The sequence below is a fragment of the Telopea speciosissima genome, chromosome 2 (genome assembly GCF_018873765.1).
Source record: "Telopea speciosissima isolate NSW1024214 ecotype Mountain lineage chromosome 2, Tspe_v1, whole genome shotgun sequence".
Lineage (NCBI taxonomy): Eukaryota > Viridiplantae > Streptophyta > Magnoliopsida > Proteales > Proteaceae > Telopea > Telopea speciosissima.
In genome coordinates, this window is record NC_057917.1 from 13,818,569 (window position 1) to 13,843,889 (window position 25,321).

Here is a 25,321-nt window from a genome sequence, read left to right on the forward strand (position 1 = left end):
TAAAAGACAGCCATGAAAATCCCAATCATCTGCCTTTCAGTTATAGTTGTCGGTTGGGGGATGAGGCAATTATATTGAGAATTAGATTGAAGAAAAGACTAAATCCCAACTACTCAAATGATTGGTCCTTCAAGTCTTTAACCTATTAATTTTTTTTTATTTAAAAAAAATTAAATTAACAAAAAAAATAGACATATCTAATTGTGACAATTTTATCCTCTATCTGTATCAGTATCATCAATTTAATATCGAATAGGTATTGGTATTGATGTTGGCCGATACTAATACCTAAAACCTTGCCTAAACGGTTAAACCTGAACTAGGGTTTAAAACCCGAATCAGGTTCAGGATTGATCATAACAGCTTTTAATCTGAATTAAATCGAAATCAAGTAGAATTGATCCGAAGTCGTGAGAATCCACTAATCCCCCCAACCCCCCCCCTCCCCTCCCCTCCCCACCCCAAAATAAAAAAAAAGAACTGTTAATTTCCGTATGATATTGGCCTGATCTGAATGAGCTAGAACCAGGATTGATCTTGATTGATTCCTATTTGAATCATGATTTTAGTGCACAGTAATCGAAACAGATATCATTCAACTTGGACATCGATAGGCATCGGAATAGTATTAGCACAGATTAGTCATAGTAGACAAATTTATACCTGATTCTCCTTTAAAAATGGAATTTTGATCATTTTACCCTTTGTTTGTACCATGTCACTAATACATTATCGATATGACATCAGATCAGTTACTTGCAAAATCAATACGTATAGCCCGATACAGGTGAATACCTACCTATACATCAAACTATGATCTGAATCCGAAGATGCGATCCGATTTTTTTTAAATACTGAACTGAAGCAAAATCTAGAAGGAAGTTCTAGAAGGAAAAGAAAAACTAAAACGGTCAAAAGGTCAGAGATAGTGACGGAACTAATATATTTTTATAATAATATATACCCATAAGAAGGTCAAACGTCCTGCTGAATTGGTCTCTCGGTCCCATAAGGAATAAAAGCCCATAAATAACTCGAACATCCACGTCATCAGTTAGCGATTTCGTGTAATCATTAACTTCTGCCACGTGTTTAATACGACAACACGTTATCGTCATTCTATTCATCTTCTCTTTCCTTCGTTCTTCTGACCTGAAGTTTTACATTTAAACCAGACGAGAAGATTGGAACGGACAAGTCAACGTTCTTCCCCCAACTTGAAAATTCGAAAATGGAAGATAACGATATAATAGAAGAGTAGATTGAAAACGGTTCCTTATTTATAGGAAAAAATCACATTCTCAGATTCTCTCCTATCAAGAAGTGTTCTTGTTTACGTTTTACTCAACATTCGCGGAGAACCCAATTCTTCTTCGTTCTCTGCATTCCACTAACAATGGAGAAATCAGGTTATGGAAGTGATGGGATTTACAGATCCCTTCGTCCTCCAGTGGTCTTCCCCGAAGACCCAAATCTTTCTATGGTTCCTTTCCTATTCAGGAACTCTTCTTCCTATTCCGATAAGCTCGCACTTGCCGACGCCGATACCGGCGAAACCCTCACCTTTGCTGAGCTCAAAACCATGGTCGCCAAGGTCGCTCATGGCCTACTTCGTTTAGGAATCAAGAAAGGCGATGTTGTCCTCATCTTCGCCCCTAATTCCATCCAATTCGCTCTCTGTTTCCTTGGCATTGTCGCTCTAGGAGCCGTTGCTACCACTGTCAATCCTCTTTACACCATCGCCGAGCTCTCCAAGCAGGTAAAGGACTCTCATCCCAAGCTCGTCATAACAGTTCCTCCGCTCTGGGGCAAGGTCAAAGATTTCGGTCTGCCGGCGGTGATGTTGGGTCCTCTCAATGCTCCGCCGGCGATTTCCTCCGGTGCTGGAATCGTCACTTTCTCCGACCTGGTCAACATGGAAAAAGGAGCCGTCTTGGAATTGCCCAAATCTTCGATCAAACAGACCGATACGGCGGCGCTCTTGTACTCCTCTGGCACTACTGGGACGAGTAAAGGCGTCGTTCTTACCCACCGGAACTTCATTTCTACCTCTCTCATAATGACCGCAGACCAGGATTTCGCCGGCGATATGCACAATATCTCCCTCTGTTTCCTTCCGATGTTTCATATATTCGGACTCTCCGTCATTACCTATTCCCAGTTGCAGAAGGGCAATATGGTTGTCACTCTCGGGAAATTCGATTTTGAGTTGGTTTTGAAAGCAGTAGAAAAGTATAGGGTGACCCATATGTATGCAGTTCCACCAGTCATGATTGCTCTGGCCAAACATAGTTTGGTCAAGAAGTACGATCTCTCGTCTCTCAAGAACATTGGTTCTGGTGCAGCTCCTCTAAGTAAGGAGATAATGGAGGAGTGTTCCAAGAACTTGCCCCACGCCACTGTTGCTCAGGTACTTTCCTGTAGTTCCATTCAATTTGAGAAGATTGAGATTTTTTTTTTTTGGGTAAGGATTGCTGCATTTTGCTCTAATCAGGAACATCATTTCCTAAGATCTGTGATTTTTTAGAGTTTTTGATTCAACAAAATTGCAGACCTTGCTACAATAGATAAATTTAATTGATTTACTGCTATTTTACCAACTAAAAGAGGGAAACAATGGCTAAAACAGAAGATCAAACATGATTCACCACTGATTTAAAAGGGGGTATTCTGTTTTGATATGAATTTTTGATCTGGTCTTTCAACAGGGTTATGGGTTGACCGAATCATGTGGAGTTGCAACATTAGAGAATCCAAATGTAGGAACTCGCAATTCTGGTTCATCTGGGCAACTTGCTTCAGGAGTTGAAGCAAAAATTGTTAGTGTGGAGACACCAAAGCCTCTTCCTCCCAATCAATTAGGGGAAGTATGGATCCGAGGACCAAATATAATGCAAGGTATTGTGTTGAACTTATTCATCTCAATGTGAAAACTCTAGTGATCTTTACTTCTTGTACTTGTTTTATTGCTTCATTCCTTGATAAAGTAAATCCTGTATTTTTTGGTCTTTAGGGACTGTGTTTTGTGATACAATGTATGTTATTTTGCTGTTGCTTCATAGAAATTTTTATAGTTGTTAGTATTCTTTTGGTATTCACTCATTCTTAATACTAAACCCCTCAGGTTATTTCAACAATCCTAAGGCCACTGAAGAAACATTAGATAATCAAGGTTGGTTACACACTGGAGATCTTGGATATTTCGACGAAGTAGGACAGTTATTTGTTGTTGATCGAATAAAAGAGCTCATTAAGTGTAAAGGATTCCAGGTGAGATTTTATTACTTGGCGATTGTTGATCACTTTATGTTGGATGTAATCTATGCTACCTTTAAAGATATGTAATAATCTCGACATGGATAACCTGTTCGAAACATGCAGTTGTTCACAGACTATCCTGATTTAGGAACTTCACATTCTTGCACTAAGACTTTTGAAAGAAAAAATCATAAATTTGATGAGGTTTACTGTCCTAAATGTAAATGTGGAAGGGATATCAAAACTCTTGCAATCATTTTTGTTTGGTTTTACACTCCTAGGTAATATTTTCAGTTTCATGATGACCTATATTTCAACTGTTGCCATTTTGGACTTCCTTGAAAATTTTGGGGCCATTTGGACAGGAGGATGTAGGAAATATGTTATTTCTTTTTCCTAGAGTTCTATATTTGAAATTGAAATTACTTTAACAACAGATCTAGTATTCATGAGTCTTGGCCCTGCTTGATTGTGTCAAGGAGGGTTGGATGGTTTCGATGTATTGATATAGTTGGGTTTGTAAATTAAAGCAACAAAAGTTCTGAAAATTGTGTGTATATGTTCCTAATCTTGACTATAAGGTTGCACCAGCTGAGCTTGAAGGACTTCTTCTTACTCACCCGGAGATATTAGATGCTGTTGTTATCCCGTAAGTTGTAAACGTCGATAAATTCTAAAACATTACATCTAACATTACTGGCATGAAAATCTATATGGACTTGTTTAATACTGTTATTGATTGGTAGAGCATTATTTTACCTCACAGATTTCCTGATGATGAAGCTGGTGAGGTCCCTGTTGCATATGTTGTCCGGTCACCCAACAGCTCACTAAGCGAAGAAGATGTTCAGGAATTTGTTGCAAAGCAGGTAAAGGAAAATTTTATGTTCTACTTCTTTGTTCTTTGTGTATGCATCCATAACTCTAGATAGTGTGTGTTTGCAAATTGAGAGAGGCTCTGGAATATGGGAAAGGGGAGTAAAAAAAACAAAAAGAAGTAGAATCCTCACATTGCTGTGAGGTTTAGGCTACTACTTCTAGGGTAACATTGGGCTTTCAATGGGCAAACTTTGTGCTGGCCTCATTCAGTGTATCATGCCCTTAGCCCAGCCTGGGCTTGAGAGAGGGTTATAGTCCTTGGTTCATCTCAGTTCATGAGTTGGATTATAAGCCCAGGTTTACTCAACAAGCCTCCATCCTGGCTCAAGCATAATTGGCCAAGTGCGCTTAGGTAGGTTGTTGGGCTGCGTGCCCATGCGCTGCAGACCGTCGGATGTGCGCTACACGCTGTGTCGTGCTACAGAGGACCCAAATCCTAATTGGCCGTGTGGCCTAGTTTGAGTCACCCAATATTTTATTCATCAAAAAGATTTTCCCTAATAATGTAAATTAGTTTCACATCCTTAGTTTTGTTTTGCTAGTTAATAATCTTTTTTAGGGTAAAAACCTCTAGATTAGGGAGTCAAGCTCCTAGATGATGTCATTGCATACTAAATATGAAGTTTTAAATTGAGTGCATCTCATCATCTCACCCTACCTATCTTCCTGTCTCCTCTTCCTCTTGGCTCTTCTCATGGTGAAATTTAATTTAATTGCCCATCTCCGTCCTCCCTCCCTCCTTTGTAAAATGAGCTGTGACTCTCCACTCCTGTGAGTGATAAAACTGCTAACTGCTTTCAAAATCCTTTAACTGCTGCCTTTATAAAAATAAGTTTCCTTTTCAAAATTTCTTGATAAAATTTGATAACATGTTAGAATGCATTCATGGGAAGTGAAATTACAAAAAAAAAAATGAAAAGTATTTCTGCAATCATGTTGGTAATGCTATAAAAAATATACATTTTATTTTTGTTTTAATTTTAGTTCCTTGGTTGGCTTTACTTTCAAAAAGATGAAGCCTTAATAAGTCAACAGTGTAAAAAAGAATCAAATTATTTAGTTTCTTCTTTCTGCTTCTCAAAATCATTAAATTTTCCCTTGTGACCAAAAAAAAAAAAAACAACTCTGCACATTTTTGGATCAAAATGATGCAAAAATCATGAACTCAATCACTTAACACTATTTTCTACACCCCCCCCCCCCCCCCCCAAAAAAAAAAAAAATCAGCTAACACTATTAAAGAGTCAACTTATTTTGCTCATAGAAAAATCTGCTCATTCTCATTTAAGTAAATCAGTTAATACTAATAAAAAGTCAAGTTATTTTGTTTCTGGAAAAATCTGCTCTTCCTCATTTAAGTTCTATCTTTGCATTCAAGGTTTGATGTGGTTGATACAAAGTGCCAATCAGATAGGAAATCTTCTGGACCAAATATTCAACCTCAATAACCTTGCACATTAGCTCTATATTTTCTCATTTCACTAAAGAACCAAAATGGTGGTTGGAGTTTCTAAACTCTATGGTTTTCATCGACTTCGAACTGCAAGGACTGATGGTCATACTGCATAGACCCTTGGCTTGGCATGTGGACTGTACTTGAATGGTTAGAGCATTTGACCAGTCTGACTGGCGAAAGCTCAATCCCCATTCTTTTGGGGTGGAGAGTGAAACACTATAAATTTCCTTATAAATCCATAATACTTCTTGAACTTGAGACCCACATTTTTCACAAAATCCTTCAAAATTTTATCGATTTTAGGGAAACTATAGGGCAGTATAAGAAGGAATTTGCACATTATACCAATGGGGGGGGGGGGGAGGTTTGGAGAATGGTATCATTCATATGGGCTCACATGGTCAAAATTGGAGAGTGTGACCCTATTGTTTATTATGCGAGAAGGGAATAAAAGAATCTATAAGAGGGCAACACATGCTTCCTTCTACTTACCCTATTTGTTTGGAAGGCAAAAATGGGTGAGAAGGAAAATGTCATGGGCCCCACATGTAATGGGGTCAAGGGCAGCAAAGACAAGAAAAAAAAAGGTAATAAAGGATGGAGTGGAATAGTAAAATAATAATGTATTCTATATCCCCACATTTCCAATAAAATCCTATTGAATATAATAAACCTTGAAGAAGGGTGAGATGGGATAATTCTTTTGCTACATAAGCATACCAAACATCTAATACACTTTAACATTTAATGCATATTGGCAGATATTTTACCATCCTATGTAAACAAAACAACTCTGATTTTTGGAATTTTATGGAAAACCTAAAAAATATCTCACCCCACTTTTTTTTTCATCAAACAAACAGGGCCTTATTATATATGCTCGAATATCAACTTTCTTCTTTATTCGATTTCAATCAAAATTGTCTGTTTTTTTTCCCACAGGTTGCCCCCTTCAAAAGATTGCGTAGAGTAACATTCACAAGTAGTGTTCCAAAATCAGCCTCTGGAAAGATACTTCGCAGAGAACTTATCGAGAAAGCCCGATCCAAACTATAAGATGCTAAGATTATGGTACCACCCATAACTTCATCTTTTTTATTGTTTGTCACCAAAAATGAGAAGAATCCAGGGAGGGAGTCTCTGCATACCATTCAGGTGTAATTACCAAATGAATATCAAAGTAATAATCAAAGCAATATATTGAAGGTTTTCCTCTATATGATGAGGAATATTATTGCATTAAAGTTAACCTTAAAATTCTTGGCCAGAGTAACGGTTTTGAGACATTGCAACTTTTGAGAGTACAGGTTTGGTTTACCCAAATGGAGAAATTCGGATGCTGAAATTCATGTGTTCTGCTCGAAAATGGGTTTATTATATAAGGATGCAAATGAATAGTCTAAAATCTGTGAGATTTTGTATTAAAAAAATCGATTTTTGGAAATTATCAGAATCCATTTGGAAGATGATTGGATATAGATACTGATATTATAATTTAGATCGTTTAAATTCGATTATAAGAATATAATTAAATAATATTTTATAATAATAAAATACCCTTACCAATAGGGGTGTAAGTTTGGTCCTAGGCTGGATTTTTCAACCTTGAGGGTGGGTTAATGTTCAAATTTTAAGGCCCAGGCCAAGGTCAGGGTCAGGGTCAGGTTGGGCTAGGGTTGAGGCCTTGGGCTAAGCCCAGCCCGGCCCTCTGTTAGGTTATGCATTATAATTTATTGTTTACATTTTGTAATTTTTGTTTAGTATCTATTTATCTATTGGTTTACCAAGAAAAAAAAAAAGACTAATTATCTATTGAACAAAAGTATTTAAAGTTTTAAGATTGGACTAACTTTTTTAACCCAAAGAAAAGTCTAATAATCAATTAAATATGAAACAAACCAATACTCAATCACATTAGACTAGGGTTGTAAATGGATAATAGAAAATCCGAATTCGATCCGCATCCATATCCGTTTAAGGGCATCTGAATTCGTTTAGAGATATCCAGAAAAAAATCCGAATACTCCGATAAAAATCCGAATTCGAATACTTAATTATAAAAAATTAAGCAAATAATGATCTTGAGGGTTTTTTAAGATTCAACAGGTTCTAGAATATGAGGAAAAGAGAATCATGATCTAAAACTATGGATTGAGAGTAAATTGTATCCACTTGGGGGAGAAAAGTTTGGGTTACACAAGGCAGAGGTGTAAACAGATGGTCGAAAATCCGAATTCGATCCGCATCCGAATCCATCCGAATCCGTTTAAAGGTATCCGTATTCGACCAAGGAATATCCGGATCTGATTACATCCGATCCGTATCCCAGTCGAATCCGATCCGTTTATAGGCCTACTTTAGATTGGTCAATCAAGGCCAACTAGGCCCTATCAAAAATCAGAGTCAATTAGGGCCAACCTGGCCTGATCAAGGTCAATCAGGGCCGTACTGAGCTAGGCTGAATTCGATAGGGTTGGGCCTAGGCAGAGATATCTGAGCCCAACCTAGGGCCGGGTTGGGCTAGGATTTTAAAAAACCTGGCCTGTTTCACGTCTACTTACCAATTCATAGGATACTCAAGACTCAAGCAATAAAACAAGAAATGAAATAGACAAAAAAAAAAAAAAAAAAAATCATAAAGACATCTATGTAATTTCAAATATGACACTTCAATGTAAGGCAGACCACAATGCTACTCTTTTCCACTAAGAATGTATATCTAAATTTGTTTAATACCTAATTGGTTGATTCGACTCCAATCCATTTACATCCTAGTGTCTATACAATGGAGTGAGATAGGTGACATCATGGTTTTAGTGCATGGTATCGGAACAGCTATCGTCAACATGTAAAATTGATACGATATTGATACGGTATTGGTTGTATTGGACAAAATTATCCTTGAATTTCCTTAAAAAATGAGTTTTCTAACCATTTTACCCCTTGTCCATACGGTGCTACTGATACGGTTTTGGCATCAGTGACTAGTAAAACCGGTACGTATCGCCCGATACAGGTGATACAATACCGATACTTAGAACCATGGGTGAGATTGACATTCATTTTCAGAACAGGTTGTGCATCTAAAGTTCAATTTAAAGCCACAAAAATATTGTTTGGTACACTCTCCCATTCCAAACTTTCACCATAATGTTTGAAACAAAAAAATAAATAAATAAATATAAAATTTAAAAGCTAGAGAAAGAACGAAAGGGAAAAAAAAAAAAAAAAAAACAGAAAATCATAGAGGGATGCTGGGTTGAATTACCTTCTCAGGGAAGCTTATTTGAGGTATATATCTCTCAGTTTCACACACTCACCGTAGTAGTGGGTTTTATAAATTAAATCAAATTTGGAGATCTCTCATTCTCTCTTGCCAATCTCTCATTGTCTCTTGCCAAACAGATTTTGCCCATGGGGTGTTTGATGAAATGGCCGCATATTTAAAATGAAGATTGTATTTTAGCCAAACATATATCTAAATAATAATATTCTCATTCTTAGTTATGAATGCATTCTGTGTTTTGAGAATGTATTTTAGGGATACATATGTTTTTTTTTTTTTTTTAAATTAAAGATTAAAAAGAAGGCAAATAAGCCTGAAGACAGACTAAAGACAAAGAAAGCTAAAGCTTAAAAAAAAAAAGGGACGAGAGTCACGAGACCAATGGAAAGGTCTTCTATAGATTGTAAATTCTATGTGTTCCCAAATTATTTAATATAAAGCTCCCTTATCTCCAAAAAAAAAAAAGTGTGGGGGGGGGGGGGGGGTGGGACTCAGGCCTAAACCATATTGGCAAGGGTAACAAACCACTCACTCAACCAAGAGACGTACTAATATAATGCTATGGGGATCTGTGAGGCGCATCGATGGGGTTCTTATCCTATTCGATCGTCGGGGTAATTCATCATATACACCAGGCCGATCAAGAGAGAAATTTTTTGCAACCTCACTCCTAATTCCTTTTCGACCTGATGTTTTTCTACCATCGCGTCCACCACCTTAACACCAAGATTTGCATTCCTTTGACTTCAAGTTTTGCCAATAACTGGTGTTTCCATATGAGAACCCAAACGACCGCCTCGAAGAGCATTCCTACGTCCCTCACGATTTTTTTGACCCAACACCTGATCGAGTCCACCCGCCTTGCACCTCATCTTGATCATATTGGAAAGTAATCCTTGATTGAGTGACCACCTCATCAGAATTAAAACTTGAATTCTCAATCAAAGTTTGACTATTGATCGGATTCTCTATCAAAGCTTGAAAAGCAATCCTTGATTGAGTGGCCACCTCATCAGAATTTAAAATTGAATTCCCAATCAAAGTTGATTATTGATACTTTCCAAAGTGGAAAGCGCAATCAACGCTTGATTAGTGACCTCCTCTACAATCAAGGCATGATTCATGTCTTCCTCACCAAGGGAAGATCCTTCCAAATCTGTACCCCCGCCAAGGAAGCCAGCACCCACGTCGAAAAATTGAGATTCCGGCAGTTTATCACCAAAATCCGGCGAATTTCTGGTCCTTCCTCCATCACATGACAAAGGGGATTTAGGACTGAAAGCGCCCCCCCTATCCTCATCGTTACGAGAAAATATTTCCGTCGGAACTTCATGAGGAGAGCCGTTCGCCGGCTTACAACTTGTGTCAATGTGCAAGTGCATACATATGTTTTTTTTTTTTTTGGTAAAATGAATACACATGTTTGAAGGATATCACAAAGCACAATAGATGAAATTGAAAGAAGTAAAAAAGAAAATAAAGAAAACATACCAGTTTTAAAACTCATGAAGAGTGTAAGTTGGAAAAGACTAGGTTCAGGTTTGGAGAAGCTCGAGTATGCACAACAATGAGAGACTTGGAGAAAAAGGGAGTCTCTATATTTCTCTTTGAGAGATTATTCTCTGTGAAAGAACCCAAAGACGATCTCTCAACATCTTAGGTTCTGTATGACAATATTTCTATTCCAAATTAGTATTTCTAAGTTAGAAATACTTTTCTGTTTTTCTGTTAATTTGGAAATACTTTGTACCAACGAATGTTCTATAGTAAAACTGGAAGAAAAAAAAAAGTATTTCTATCATTAAAAAAACAAACACATAGAAATATGTATGGAATGCATATTAATAGAAATATATCTTTTGTCTGTGATGTGGTGGGGCTGGTGGAGATGGTGGTGACCTCTTATTTATAAACTAGGGTGTTCCCACGTGCTTGGGGTATTCCTCATCCAAACTCTAAATGAGATCTCCTTAATCCTAAGTTGATTAATTAGGTTGGTTTTAGTTAAAAATAGAGGTAGAGTTCTCCATGCATTGTAGGTCGATTTCACATTTTCGGATGATAAAAATAGTTATTTTTATCACTCAAAAATATGAAATCAATCTAGAATACATACCAAATACAACCTTAATGATTATTTAGTCTAAAATGATATATAACCTAATGAGTTTATAATCAATTTGCATGTTGAGAAGCAATTATTTTGAAGAAGGGTTGGAATGGATCAATCAACCAAGTTGATATTCATCCGACAAGCTGTGATAAAAAAGCTGCTAAGAAACCCATGCGAGTTCGATACCAAACACTTTTTTGTTCTTTTGTTACTCTAAAAGTAAAAGGTGGGGGAGGCAATTTGGATGGATAAAAACATGACAATATATATCTACCCAATTTGCCCAACTCCCTCAGCCTCAATTTCATGCTTTTACTTGCTTCATTTCCTCTTTAGTCTTAATGATCTACTACCATTTCTAGGATTCCTGAAATGAGTCAGGAAGCTTTGTTGGAGTATCAGATAGAGAAGGTACTAGTAAACAGCTAGAAGATGCTTATTTTATGATGATTCAAAGTCAGAAATTGTAAGAAAAGCTGGGTAAAATGTCTTGTGTGCTGGAGAACAACACTTTCATTGCTTACTTAGCTGTATTTGGCCTTTGGAAAGTGACTCTTCGTCTGTGTCCATCCATGCTCACTACCCTTTTATGCTTTTATGTCTCTCTCTCTCTCTGCAATTGCTTTTTCTTCTCTCCTACATTACAGTACTTCATGTACATGTTACAACTTCAGCTGGTTCAGGTTCAGCACCTCCAAACTCTTGAAGGCCTTCCCCTCTGTGCGTGTGTGTGTGTGTGTGTGTGTGAGAGAGAGAGAGAGAGAGGGAGAGAGAGAGAGATGTGCTCTGTCTCCCCTACCCCATTCACTTACCCATCTGTCTCCCCTTCCCCATTCACTTACCCATTTTTAAGGTCTAATTAAGCATTGTGGGAGGACCCTTTCTTCTTTATCCATCAAAATCATAGAAACTTTTTAGGGGTTTATAGTCCCACATTGGTTTCTTCTGGTCCTAGGTACCTTCATTTACTTGATTAACTATCTCTTGGATTAAACTCTCCAACATGGTCACAGAGCCCATTGTTCTCTGGTTTTTTTCTTTCTTGTGTCTTTCCATATGTAGAGCCATACTTGAGGAGCTATCTCCACGTACATCTTGTGATACAAGAAATGCTTGTTTCCTAGGAACTCAATCAAAATCATATATCACCTATTATATACCCCCTAAATGGTGTAAGATATCAGTGGCATCCTTCGCACGTTCTTCTGTCCAAATGGTTTTTCCAAGCGTGCTCCACTCCATGATATCCTCCATCACCTGATTGGTGATGGGCAAACTCGGATCGGGGTGGGGGTGCACCCCCTCCTCCCAGCATAGGAGGATAATGTGGGTCTCAATCTACATTGGATAACAGTTAAGGGAAGAAGCCCAAAAATTCCCCAATACCCAAGTACCTTGCTCAGTAGTAATCTTTGTTATGGAAGCAGAGCTACTAACTAGTATGGGGCCTTCAAGGTTTAATAAAGAAACCCAACAAATGGTCCATACATGTAGTAGAGAATCATGATCTAGAGGTCCATATGATATAATTGATCATATACTCCAGAAAAGGACTTGTGATGCTTAAATCAATTATATATTGTTGCAGAATTTGGTCCCTTCTCCCTTGTGTGATCAATTTTCTCCTTTCCAATATCATCTTTTCATATAAAGATAACCTCTTAAAAGGGTTTGGGTTGGGTCTATTTTGGGTCAATCTGGACTCAGTTATATGAATGATGCCCAACTTGATATGAATAATGCCCAACTTGAATATCACCCAAATTCCAAATTTGAGTTAATAGGATCAAGAACTAGCTGCCACTCCAATGTCATCCATCCTTAATATAAGTAAATATAAGGACTTGCAGTTTTAACCCCTCCCCTCCCCCCCCCCCCCCCCAAAAAAAAATAATTAATAATAGTAATAAATAAAAAATTACGAGTTTTCTTCACCCTGGGTGAAGAGAGAACCTCTTAATCTAAAGTGATCTGACCCTTTGATTGGACTAAAAAAAGACATTTCAGACCTTCTTTCGTAAATAAGGGGCAATTTAATATGACATTCACTATTCCAAGAGTCCAATCATAACGTTAAATCACCTTAGTTGACGGAAAACTTTCTCGATCAAAAAAATAAATGTCAGTAAAGCCTTGGGTCAAACATTGAAGCTTGAAGCCAAGAACTATGCCCTTTAAATTATTTTTTGTACAAGCCCTTTAAATTTATTGACTATCTCCAACTTAAAATCACTTCAATTTCTAATAAGAATGATAATAGCTCAAGATATGAAGGTTAAAGGTTTTTCATCTTAATTAGGTAGATGCTGATCTCTCATCTATCTTGGTCCTCACTAAGACAAGAAGTTAGGTGTGTCACTGTCCTCATCCATCTTATCAGTTAAAGGATTGTCTCCACCTTTGGCCCTAATGATCCAACAAGCTTTCATTTTACACACCCACTCTCTCTCTCTCTCTCTCTCTCTCTCTCTCTCTCTATGCATGATTGAGGATTCTTGGCACATGCATGGGCCAATGCCTTCTTGTTCAATTATCCACTGTTTGTTGATTTGAGATGGCCCTCTTTAAGATATTAAGAGAAGGTCACAAAACTACTACTTTTTTTCTCTTTGTGTTAAACAAGTTTAAGGTCACATTAACTATCAACAATATCAGCTTTGGAGTCTTCACTAATCCATATCAGCTCTCAAGCACATCAAATGTTGGATCCAAATCCTCTACGCTGCGCTGCTCGTAGCGGCCTAAGCGGTGCAGACTGAGCCGCACGTGTAAAGACCGCCTTACTCCTGCTCAAACACCTTGCCCAAGCAGGGGTAAGGCGATCATTGTGTGCATGGTCCAGTCTACGCCACATAGACCGCTACGGGCAGCTGGGCCATAGACGATCTGAATTGTCAAATGTTACACCAAGAAAGCTAAAAGGACACAAAGTTTTGTAATCTTCAATGAAAAAGTTGTTTAAATGTCCATTCCTTAGTTCTCTGTTAGTGTTAAGCAAATACTTTTAACTGAGGAAACACAAATCATGGTACTCACAGTGACCATTGCAACCATCTCTTTCCTATGTGCAAGCCTCCCACTCTTTATTCATGTAGAAGGATAGCATGGGACCTAGCATGTTAAAGTGCTTTCTTTTTCAACTACATTGCCAATGTAACAAGGAGGAATAAAGTGACATATCAAGGCTTGTTAGGTCCAGTTTGGCTGTGTCGCATCGATTCGTATTTTAGAGAAACAACAATAGTAACCCAGACTTCGACACGAAATCGTATAATTGAAATCAGATTTGAATCAGTTGGAATCAATTTGGAATTAATCAGAACCCTAGAAGAAGAAAATATTTATGGTATGTGATTTTTTGAAAATTTTAAAAAATGAAGATCCAAGTGCATTCATGGATTAAAAAGGGGTTTATAGAAATCAGGTATAATCAGAATCGAGATCGACCAATTATGATATGATTTTTTCAAACCATGTATGAAAGATTAAAAACCTAGAATCTGGCATGGGCTGGGCCTCGATCATTTTTATTTGGATTGAGTCAAACCCTAAAAAATGGAATTAGGAAGAAAAAGTAAGGGTTTCCACATATCTTTAATTTTGAAGTTTTTTATTCAAAAGTTTTGCATATCTGATTAATCAAATAAGTTGTATTTATTTTTTTGTCATTTTATAAGTTAGAAGAAAGGGGGGAAGGTAAAAAAAAAAAAGTAGAAGAAGAAGATATAAGTGTAAACGAGACCGACCTTGGCTTGAGGTATCCGTATCGTATCAAGTGATATGTATTGGTTTTATAAGTGATCAATCTTGATATAGTGCTGATACCGTATCAGTGGTACGGTACGGATAAGGGGTAAAATAATAAAAACCTATTTTTAAAGGAGAATTAGGAGCAAATTTCTCTGATACGGCCGATCTATACCAATACTGTATCCATTTCTGGGTTAACCGATACCCATTCCGATACCGTGCACTAAAAAGGATTTTGAGGATTTGAACATAATCGAAATTCCGATCAATTGTGAAGAAGTGGTAAAAGAGATTGGTTTTTAAAAAAAACAAGGGAGAATGTTCTCAGCCTGTGCCCAGGCATATGGGCAGCCAGTGCAAGGGGCAGGGTGGTTATTGCGCCCACCCCATGTACATGGCGCAGACTGCGCTGCGACACAGAGAACGCACCCAAAAAATAAATTTGGAGTTTGGAATTCGAGGTGGGGGTGCCTTTTGTTATTCCTCGATTCTTTGTAGAAAGCTATTGGAGGTGACCTATCAAGCCCTAGTGATCTTCCTAGAGGTCATTTGTTAATGGAGGAGGTGACCCATCAAGCCGTAGTCATCTTCCTCAAAGAAAGGCCTTTTCTTGTCGGACAAACCGTTGGAGGTGGACTAATTAGCATTTTGACTATAGTTGGAGACTTGGTCGGTACCTAACCTCTCACTGACATTTTCTGTTCTATGGTTTGGTCATATCATTTTTTGTTTTTTTGGTACAATATGGTTTGGTCATATCACAAGGTAGACATTACCAAAAAAATATATATATATCTCACAAGGTAGAAAGTAATATTTTGGGGTATTTACATAAAGGGGGAGCATTCTCTCTGAGAGCACAGAGGGCACGTGCACGTGGCAGCCAATGAGAGCGTGCATGTTAGTATCTCGGGAGTAGGATCTTCGTCTTTCTCGAGAGGCAGAGCAATCATTTTGCTTCCCCACTGTGTCTGAGCGTGGCCTCCCCCCGCCCCCAATAAAGAACATTTTTCCTTACATACATATATAATTTTTTTTTGGTAGAATACATATATGTAATGACACTTGGATAAAGTTGCTCCATTGCGATTTAGTGGTCGCGGGTTTATGTTGAGAAATAGTCTCTCCGGGAAGTGGGAGTTAGGTTGTACATTATGACACTCTCTAGACCCTGCAATGGCGGGAGCCTCGTGCATTGGGTACGTCCTCTAATGACACCTGGATAAAATTGATTGGGTAAATCAATTATATAATTATTTATAAAAATAAAGGTGATATTCAATGTTGTTATAAATATAGAGGAATTAAACTCATAATCCATTCTATGAAATTATGGGAGAAAATAATTGATGCTCGCCTACGACAAGAAAATAAAATTTTGGATAACCAATTGGTTTTATGTCAGGGAGATCTACGATGCAAGCTATTTATTTACTTGGGAAACTAATGGAAATATTTAAAGCATATAAGAAAGACCTTCATATGGTCTTTATTAATACTTTGACAATTATTAAAAAAAAATGTTTCGAGTAAATACAAGGACATAATTAAAGGTATGCATAATGATATAGTAACTAACATAAGAATTGTACAGGGACAAGGTAGCGATTTCTCAATAACAGTTGAATTACACCAAGGTTCAGCTCTAAGTCTGTATTTGTGTACACTAATCATGGATGATCAAGTTGACTAGAGATATTCAAGATCAATCAGATCCCATGGTGTATGCTTTTTGCAGATGATGATATTGTTTTAGTATGTGAAGCAAATGTTGGGATAAATGCAAAGTTGGATTTATAGAGATCAACCTTGTAATCAAAAGGTTATAAGTCGAACAAAAACATAGTATATGTTGTGCAATTTTAGTAATAATATGACTAAGAACGGGGTGGTGAAAATTGATGATAGAGAGTTACCACAAAGTGATTACTTTAGAATATTTAGGTTCAATCTTGAATAAAGAAGGAGAAATAGAGGACGGAATTATACAAAAAATTAGAATAAGGTGGATGAAATGAAGGAATGCATCTAATGTATTGTGTGATTGGCGTATCTCTTTAAAACTCAAAGAAAAATTTTATAAAACAGTTATACGACCTTTAATGACGTATGGGGTTGAAAGTTGGTCAATAAAGAAAAAACATTTAACAAACTTAATGTGATTAAAATTACGATGTTGCAATGGATGAATGGTAAAACTAGAGATAAAATAAAAAAAAAAACAACTTAGAGCGAACCTGGAAGTTACCCATATTCATGATAAGTTACACGGAACTCGTCTAAGGTGGCATGGACATGTGCAATGGAAACCTTTGAATGCTCGAAGTGATTTAATCCAAATTGAAGATATTAAAAGAGCATGAGGTAGACCAAAAATAACCATAGAAAAAATAGCGAAAAACATGTATAGCTTGAGACTGAAATCTTGTACGACTTTGAATAGAGCTGATTGTAGAAATAGAATCTATTACCTGATCCCATTTATAGTTGGGATAAGGCAAAGTTATTGTTGTACTAGTCTTAATTTATGTGATAATGCTTGATCCAAAAGATTCATCGCTATTTTCCACTACATAGCGAATCCCACTAAAAATATCAATTTAGAGGGGTGGGAGGAGAAACACATTTTTCTACCTTCAATACAACTTGATTTAAACTTCATTATCAAACCAAACACATTATTTAAACTTTGGGAAAAGACTATCTGAGTTGACAGCAGAGGGTACACTATTACTCTCTCCCGCTCCCCCCTCAAATTAACTGACCCTTCTATTCTTTTTTGATGAAAGTGTAATCATACAATCATACACACCAATCCCAAAAGGTTAACCGATTTTTAAGACCGTAAGATGATGGATATACACAACACACACCACACTCATATACCCGATGTGACTGACCCTTCTATTCTACCCTACATGTATGAAATCGTTTCATCTCATTGGTGCACTCCACTATACCACTAGCTAAAAACCCCACTTTCTCTCTTAAGCTTCACTTCATTCCACTTCTCCCTTCTTTGTCCACTTCACTCCACTTATAGGTGCTATCCTCCTAGCTAAACATGACCCTAGGGAACAAGAATTGAGTCCTAACCAAACATGACCTAAAAAACCAAAGGAAAAAAAAAAAGAGAGGTCAGTCACTAGGCAAAGCAGTTTACCAAGTTTAGCTATTTTATAGATAACATGTCACTATTCTATAGCTTATAGCCCTTTAACGTAAAAGAAAGAATTTTGTTTTCCCCATCATCCAAGTCCAAAAAGTGAAAGCTTTCTCACCTTTCATGTGTGTGTGTGTGTGTCTCTCTCTATATGTGCCCCCACCATGGCCCCGCCACCGTCCACCCAATGCTTTACCAAAAACCCACAAAAGCAACACCAAAGCCTCCCTAACCCTATAGAGTATATAGTGATAGTCCTTCCTTTCCCCTTTCCCATCTCTCTATTTGGCTCTATTGCTTTCCTTTCTTCCTCCTCTCCATGTGTCCAACCAAAATGGGTTTGCATCCCTTAAAGTGAAGTGTCATGTAATGCAATTTTTTCTTTCTTTGTTGCCCTTCTTTACAGGAGAAATCTATATATATATATATAAACTATATAATTAACAAAGAAATATAAAAGGGAAACAAAAGATAAAGAAGAGAATCAAATCTTATTTGCTTGTAATCAAATTTTAAGTAAAGAATGAATAGGACAAAAAGATCATGGGCCTTTTTTTTTTTTTTCTCTTTCTTTTTCTCTTCTCATCTTAATAGAAGATCACAAGTGGTTAGAACTTAGAAGTCACTCACAACTTTACTTCCTCCACTACCACCAAATCACAATAATCATTCATCATTAAACACAGCACAATCTTTTTGTCATTAGTCCCCTTCCATCCACCCTGTGTATGTGAGAGAGAGAGAGAGGTCAACTTTAATAGATTAAAGGAATATCATATGGCCATGTCTTTTATTTTTCTCCACTACCTTTTATGTTTCTGAATTCAATTTATAATTAAGTTACAACACCCCTTTTCACCCCCATTCATTTCATAAATAATTCATCATTCTTAACTATTTTTGTTCCTTTAACCTATGGTAGTTGGACTCAATAGTTCCTAATGAAAACAACAATTACCTCCCTAGTGAAAAGTTCTACATTTCTAATAACTGTTTAATGCTTAAAACCCTCACTTTTAAAATCTTCATTTTAGTTTTGTTGTTCTTAATTAAACTGCTAATTAAGAGTTTAGAAACTGTAATCTAAAGTTTTTTTTTCTTCTAAACCATAATAAGGAGAAATAAATCAAATATAATTTTTTTATTTGGAAAAAGAATGTTGCCTAGTCGTGTGGAGAGTGCATCCAGGCATAGGAGTATATGAAATTATCACCCCAACCCCCTTAAAATAAAAAAAATCATATCCATATTGATGCCCTTGTGTATGTTCTCATTAGCCCCTCACGCAAGTACAGAGGGCCACGCGACCGGGCAATGATTACTTGTCTAATTAATTTTTACTCGTTGGCCATAACTCAGGTGGCCTACGAGTTATGGTTACATAATGAACACATTGAAATCAAGTTTGGATCCCCTGCAACAATCTAGGGATGAACCCTACATGCCTTCTTCAAGGTTGAGGAAAAGAATCAGAAGGTATCTCAATGAAAGGCAATTGAAGATGTAACTAACCCTCTTACCCCAAAAAAAAAAAACACAAGATGTAACTAATAAAAAAAAAACCTATGATGCTTTTTACCTTCTCTTAATGTGGCATGTATCTTTGCCAAAAAAAAAAAAATGTGGCATGTAGGGTCCAAATGCATTCAAATCTGATGTGTCACTCAAAAGGATCCAAATGCATTCAAATCTAAGGTAAAAGATAAAAGAGAGGTAAACACTAATGGGAAAACGTTTTCTGAATGGCAGGGTACACTAGCACCCTTTGTGTCTATATCTCTCCCCCTCACATGAAATGACCTCAGTGCCCTGTGATATACAATATCATTTTGCTACACCTCATTGGTGAACTCCTCTATACTACTTGCTCAGAGAATCATCTCCGAAATTTTATTTATTTCTCCATTTTTACTATGATCGTTATAATTTTTTCATTATTTTCATTCCAATAAAAATGATCGAGTTTCCCTCCACCCATGGTGAAAAGGAATCTCTTCAACCCCTTTTTATCATTTTGCTTGGATGAGAATTTGGGGACAGCCAAGAGCATTTTGAATTTTCAACATCTACGAAAGAGGCATATTAATATATTTATTCCAAACCTAATCCAAATATTTATCACTTTTTGTTTTTTTGTTGGGTGGGGAGGGAGAAAACATCTTTATTAGGATCATATCATCTAGCTTTAGGGGTAAAAAAGACAAAAGGAATATCTCAACTCTCAAGCTTTGGTAAAGAGCCCAAAACTAGTTGGCTTAAATAACTGGGAGATTTGGTCCATGTGGATATGTTGAAGTGGACATGATTTCAAAAATTAGATCGAAAATAGTAAAATCTGCTGGTTTTGAGATAAAGATAGGTATATCTTAACAATGACTGAATTAAAAATTGAAAAAATAAAGGAATTTTACCTTTTTTTTTGGTCGGACTAAGCATCCCTCATGGAATCCTATACTTATATTTAAAATAAAAAATACTGATAAAAATATTAATCTAGGTTCTTTTTTCATTGTTTTTTTTGGGTAGAAATCTAGGTTCTGATTATTTATGATTTATGAAACCCTTTTTTCAATCGGTCAATAATGCACTTGGATACACATTTTCCCCTTTCTTTTAGTTAGTAAAATAGCAGAAAATCAATGAAACTTATAGCTTGTAACAAGATCTACAAGTCTTTTCGCCAAAAAATTATAAATTTGTGTCTTCTTTATTTCTTCTCAATTCCATTTTTTAGAGTTCTGATCGATTCTGAACTAATTCCAACCCGATTGGAATGGAGGCCAGTCCTATGTTGGATTCTAGGTTTTTAAACATTGGGTGCGGATATATTTTCTTAGAATCCAAAGATAAATGATCTAACCAGTTTTATATTGGCTTTAGATCTTTAATGCACATTGACGATCCAAGTATTGCTTAAGAAAATCTCTTGAAGGGATTATTTTATTGACATTTCTCACGGTGTCAAATAATTTGTAATCTTACTTTTGTGGTTTTCTTAGTATAACATAAATTTTTTTTCAAATGGAGTAAATACTATCATTTCATGTGTATACTTAAAAAATGTGCATGCATGATAATGACATAATGATATCTTACTTTCATTTTTTTTTGAAAACCCTTTTATACCCAAAAACTTATGAGAACAAAACAATGGATAATTAAAAGAAGGTGCCAAGTTCGAAATATACTATAGAGGTGTTACTAGACGAGTCGTTGTCCCCTCCAATTCGCTGCCCCTCCAATTCCTCATATAGGGGCAAAAATGACCACCCTACCCTCTTCCCGAAAACACTGGCCAAGGTGAAGTCCACTCCCCCCTATTAGAGGAATTGAAAGTGCCCGCGAATTGGAAGTGGTAATCATTCATTACTAGACACTCCCTTTTAATTTAAGAGAAATATGCATGACATCATCAGATCTATATACTTGATTTAATTCAATTTGACCAACAATTAGTGGAATTTAAAATCTTAATTGGAATTAGAGATTCCAAATAAATCTTCGTATAATAATTTTTTTATATAACAAATCTTGGGGAGATGCCCACACGGAGAGAGGAGGAAAGGTGTCATGGGCCATGGGGGAGAAGACAGCATGTGCAGAGGAAGTGGTAGTATTGAGAAAGCCTTATAATGTTTCTGTATTGGAAGCAACTGAGCAGAGACCTTAAGCTTGACACCCCTAATGAGATCCAGCGAAAGTGGGGGCTTAAGTGGGGCTTGCATTAGGTTACACCCATTTTAAGCTTTAAACTTTTGAAAATATAAAAAGGATGAAAATAAGATTCAATTTTAAATCTTTGGTCCCAAGGAAGGAAGGAAGATCTTTTGGTGAGCCGATGCAAATCCAGGGTAGTTGTACAAGTCAAGTGGAGCCTAAATTTTGTTGAGAAACTAGACCCACTCCTCTACTTTGTGTGCAATAGTTTGATCCAACTCTTTTAATTGTAAAATAAAGCAAAGAAAAAAAACATAAACCCTCCCAAAATTTTGGATTATTAAAATTGAGAAATTTTTTTTTCAATGAGAGTAAATTATATCATTTCACACAACAATGGGGGTTATATGACAAGTCATTTTCAAATTATTTGAAAATCTTTTGAATCCTTGTATTAAATATTTGGGCTGATGTTCTTTGTGTTGCAGCGTAGCCTGCGCCCAGACACATGGGCCTGCCATTTAGGGGGGCAGGGTGGCCATTTCGCTCACCCCATGTGTCTGGGCGTAGTCTGCACCCTAACACAGAGAACATTTGACCTAAATATTTTTTGGGTATAAGACAAAGGGTAATTATCAAAAGAAGGTTACAACTTATCATGTCACCATTTTGGTGATAACAAGATGAACCCATTAAAAATAACTGCGAGTTTTTCTTCACCCACATTCAAGGGAGAATCCTTTGACCGAGGGGTTCAAATGGTGTCCATAGGTTATCACACAACAGTGGGAGATATTTTCAACCATTCTTGAATAAGGGCAGGTATTGACAACCATTGATGCAACTTTTCCTTCACCTGGCATGAAGAGAAACCTTCTCCAAAATATAAGGGTAAAAGTGCAACACAAGGTGAACAATTTGAATGAATTATAACCCCATAGACAACTAATGTATTAATGGTGTTTCTTCCAAGGTTATAGGAATCGGTATCGACCAATACAAATATCGATGAGTAGCCAATAACAGATTAGTATTACCATGGTTTTGGGGGTAAAATAATAAAAATAAGTATTAAAATCTTGGGGGCAAAATCATCCAATTTGACTGATACTGCCAACAGTGAATTGGTATATATCAATATTGGTATTAGAACATGTCCATACCCATTCCAATATCATGCATTAAATCTATGGTTTCTTCGTGCTCAACAATTCAGATTTGTCCAATTGTTATGCTCATTCCTAAAATTCTATGAGAAACATTGTAAATATGTGGATGACAATTTGGCTAAATTCCACTCTATGATTGTTGGAGGCTTGTAGCTTGACATGATGTGTACTTCACATTTTGATGAATAAGATTTGATATTTTTTTTTTTTAAAAAAAAAAAAGCAAAATAAAAGGGACTGGCTAACATCAATTTTCCCTTTGATGGCATCTTCTTTTGTAGAAGAGAAGATATCCACAACTTTTAGAAGGGAAAAGATTGGGCACGCTACGAGGGTGTGCAACATGTGTCATCATCTCTCCTCCCCTTTTGGAAAAGACTCCTTTGTCCTTCAGTGTCCAGTCCTGTGATTGGTGTATGCCTCTAGCTTATTGAAAGCTTGCAGCATACCCAACCCTCTCCCCTTTTAGAATTAGGTTATTGGAGAACACGTGGAATGATTTTTTTTTCTTTGGGGGGGGGGGGGGGGAGGAGAGGGAGGGGGGCTAAGTTTGTGTCACATTGAAAATCAAATGGGACTCAAATTATGTTTCAAGTTTCAACCAAAACAAAATTTGCTTATTAAGTGAAAAAATAATGCTCTAGAAACCTAGGGACTACGTAAGGGTGCATAAGCATACATGGACGGTTGAAAAATAGAAGAATGCATGCCAATATAACAAATGGTAGATTGCATTATGCCTTAAAATTTGACATGTATTTAATCCAACCCTAGTAAGGGTGTCTATCAGTCGATTTAGTTCAATTTCAATCAGGGTGAATCGGTTTTGATTTGTTATTGAGCCAAGTCGAAACCAAACCATTAAGAAAATTCGATTTTGGTCCAGTTTCTTATCAGATTTTTGTTATCAAATTTGTATTTGAGACATTATTAGGTTTGGTCGAGTCTGGTTTCAATTTTAAATGTATACATAAGGAAATTAATGAAAATTTTCTTTTTTTGTGGGGGAGGGGTTGATTTCAGTTTCTTATCGGGTTAGTATCGGCCCAATCTCGATTTTTTCAGTCAGGTTGGGTCGGCCCATTTGGTCGGTTTGGGTTTAGTTTCTACCTGTTTCTAAAGGGTCACCCTAATATGCTTATCAAGTTCGTGCCATTCTAAAACAAACTTTTGGCATTTTTATTTTGTGCCCTAGTGGTGATTTAACCTTCTACCCAAAAAAAAAAAGAAAGAAGAGGGTGGTGATTTAACCCATAAAACATCTTAATGACATCAAGCTGTTATCCACTGACATCTGTATATCTGTGTGGACCCCATGATTACAAAATGCTCTTGATTAAGGTTACATATGAGGGGCACATAATAAGACCACAAACTAATTAATAAACTAATCGATTATTTATTAAGAGATTAGATTAACATTATTAATTATGATCTTGTTTTGTTTGAATAGATACCATAATAATACATTTTTATTTGTATAATTAGAGAAAAGACAATGGAATGGCATAATGAGTGTCACATGCTTCACTTTTTTAGAAGAAAACTTTGGTAGTTTTGAGTGGCCATTGAGTGTTTCATTACTATTTATTACTCTATTTGAGAGAGAGAGAGAGCTTTTGACTTATTCCAAGTTGCTTTAAAGTACCCTAAAGTTTGGCAGATTATTTGCCATCAAAATAAGTAACAGATATAATAAACATTGATGATTAACCTAATTACCACTTATTTAATTTGATTTAATTATAAAAGTCCTACTACTACTACTGAACCCATCAATCTCTCTTTCTTTCTTTCAATTTATCTCTCCTGACCTTTACACCTAATTCCAACGGCCTCATTGGGTGTTTGTGAAAATTCATCAAGAAGGACACCATTTTTCTTCCCTTGTCTGTTGACTTTAATTATCAACTCCCCTCCAAATTGATGGGACCCCTAACCTTAAGGCACCCCCTCCCTCTGTCCAGTCAAGTAGGGTACAATTTGACCAGACCTCATTCTTTGTTTTGCCTTGCCTCTTGTGAATTGACAATTATAGTCTTAACTTACAAACCTAGTTTTAAAGTTCAAAACATCAGTTGTAGTCTCTTAGATCTGAATCAGATGATCTATATATGCCATTCGTATGGCACAAATCCCGATTGATGATCTGATGGTCATCGTGATCCCCTGGGAGGAGAGCACAATTATGTCCTAGCTAACCCTAATAAAGGAAATAGCTCAAGTGGAAGGATTGAGCTCGTCTGTGGCCTGGGGTTGAGTAGCCATCGTGTTGCGCTCAACTCACATGCCACCACATGGATTCCATGCCAATCCAATGGTTGGTAGCGAGCTCAAATCAAAATTCAAAATTGCTGTTGAAAATTCAAAAATGCCAAGTCGTCGAGGAGCTCGTCTATCAACCATTGAATCAGCATGAAATCCATGTGGCGACCTATGAATTGAGTGCAACACGATGGCCGCTCAACCCCAGGCCGCAGACAATCTCAATCCCAGTTGAAAAGGGTTGATATGGAACCACAAGTGTATTATAGAAAAGGAAAAAGAACTTAAATGGTTCTTAACGAAATGGTTCCATTATTAGTTTTAT

At 36.7% G+C, this 25,321-nt stretch overlaps 1 protein-coding gene across 1 annotated transcript; it reads left to right on the forward strand.

The window, feature by feature from the left end:
- Window positions 1-1,350: 1,350 nt before the first annotated feature.
- Window positions 1,351-6,751, forward strand: LOC122651472 (probable CoA ligase CCL7). Its single transcript, XM_043844867.1, has 6 exons — window positions 1,351-2,410; window positions 2,709-2,898; window positions 3,125-3,270; window positions 3,840-3,907; window positions 4,025-4,127; window positions 6,536-6,751. Exons 1-6 carry the CDS (start codon window positions 1,397-1,399, stop codon window positions 6,647-6,649), a joined length of 1,635 nt encoding a protein of 544 aa, XP_043700802.1. The 5' UTR covers window positions 1,351-1,396; the 3' UTR covers window positions 6,650-6,751.
- The last annotated feature ends 18,570 nt before the right edge of the window (window positions 6,752-25,321 follow it).

Coding starts and splice junctions, on each gene's coding strand:
- LOC122651472 (XM_043844867.1), top strand. CDS start 1,397: ATGGAGAAATCAGGTTATGGAAGTGATGGGATTTACAGATCCCTTCGT. Junction 2,899..3,124: donor AGGACCAAATATAATGCAAG/GTATTGTGTTGA, acceptor TAAACCCCTCAG/GTTATTTCAACAATCCTAAG. Junction 3,271..3,839: donor TTAAGTGTAAAGGATTCCAG/GTGAGATTTTAT, acceptor CTTGACTATAAG/GTTGCACCAGCTGAGCTTGA.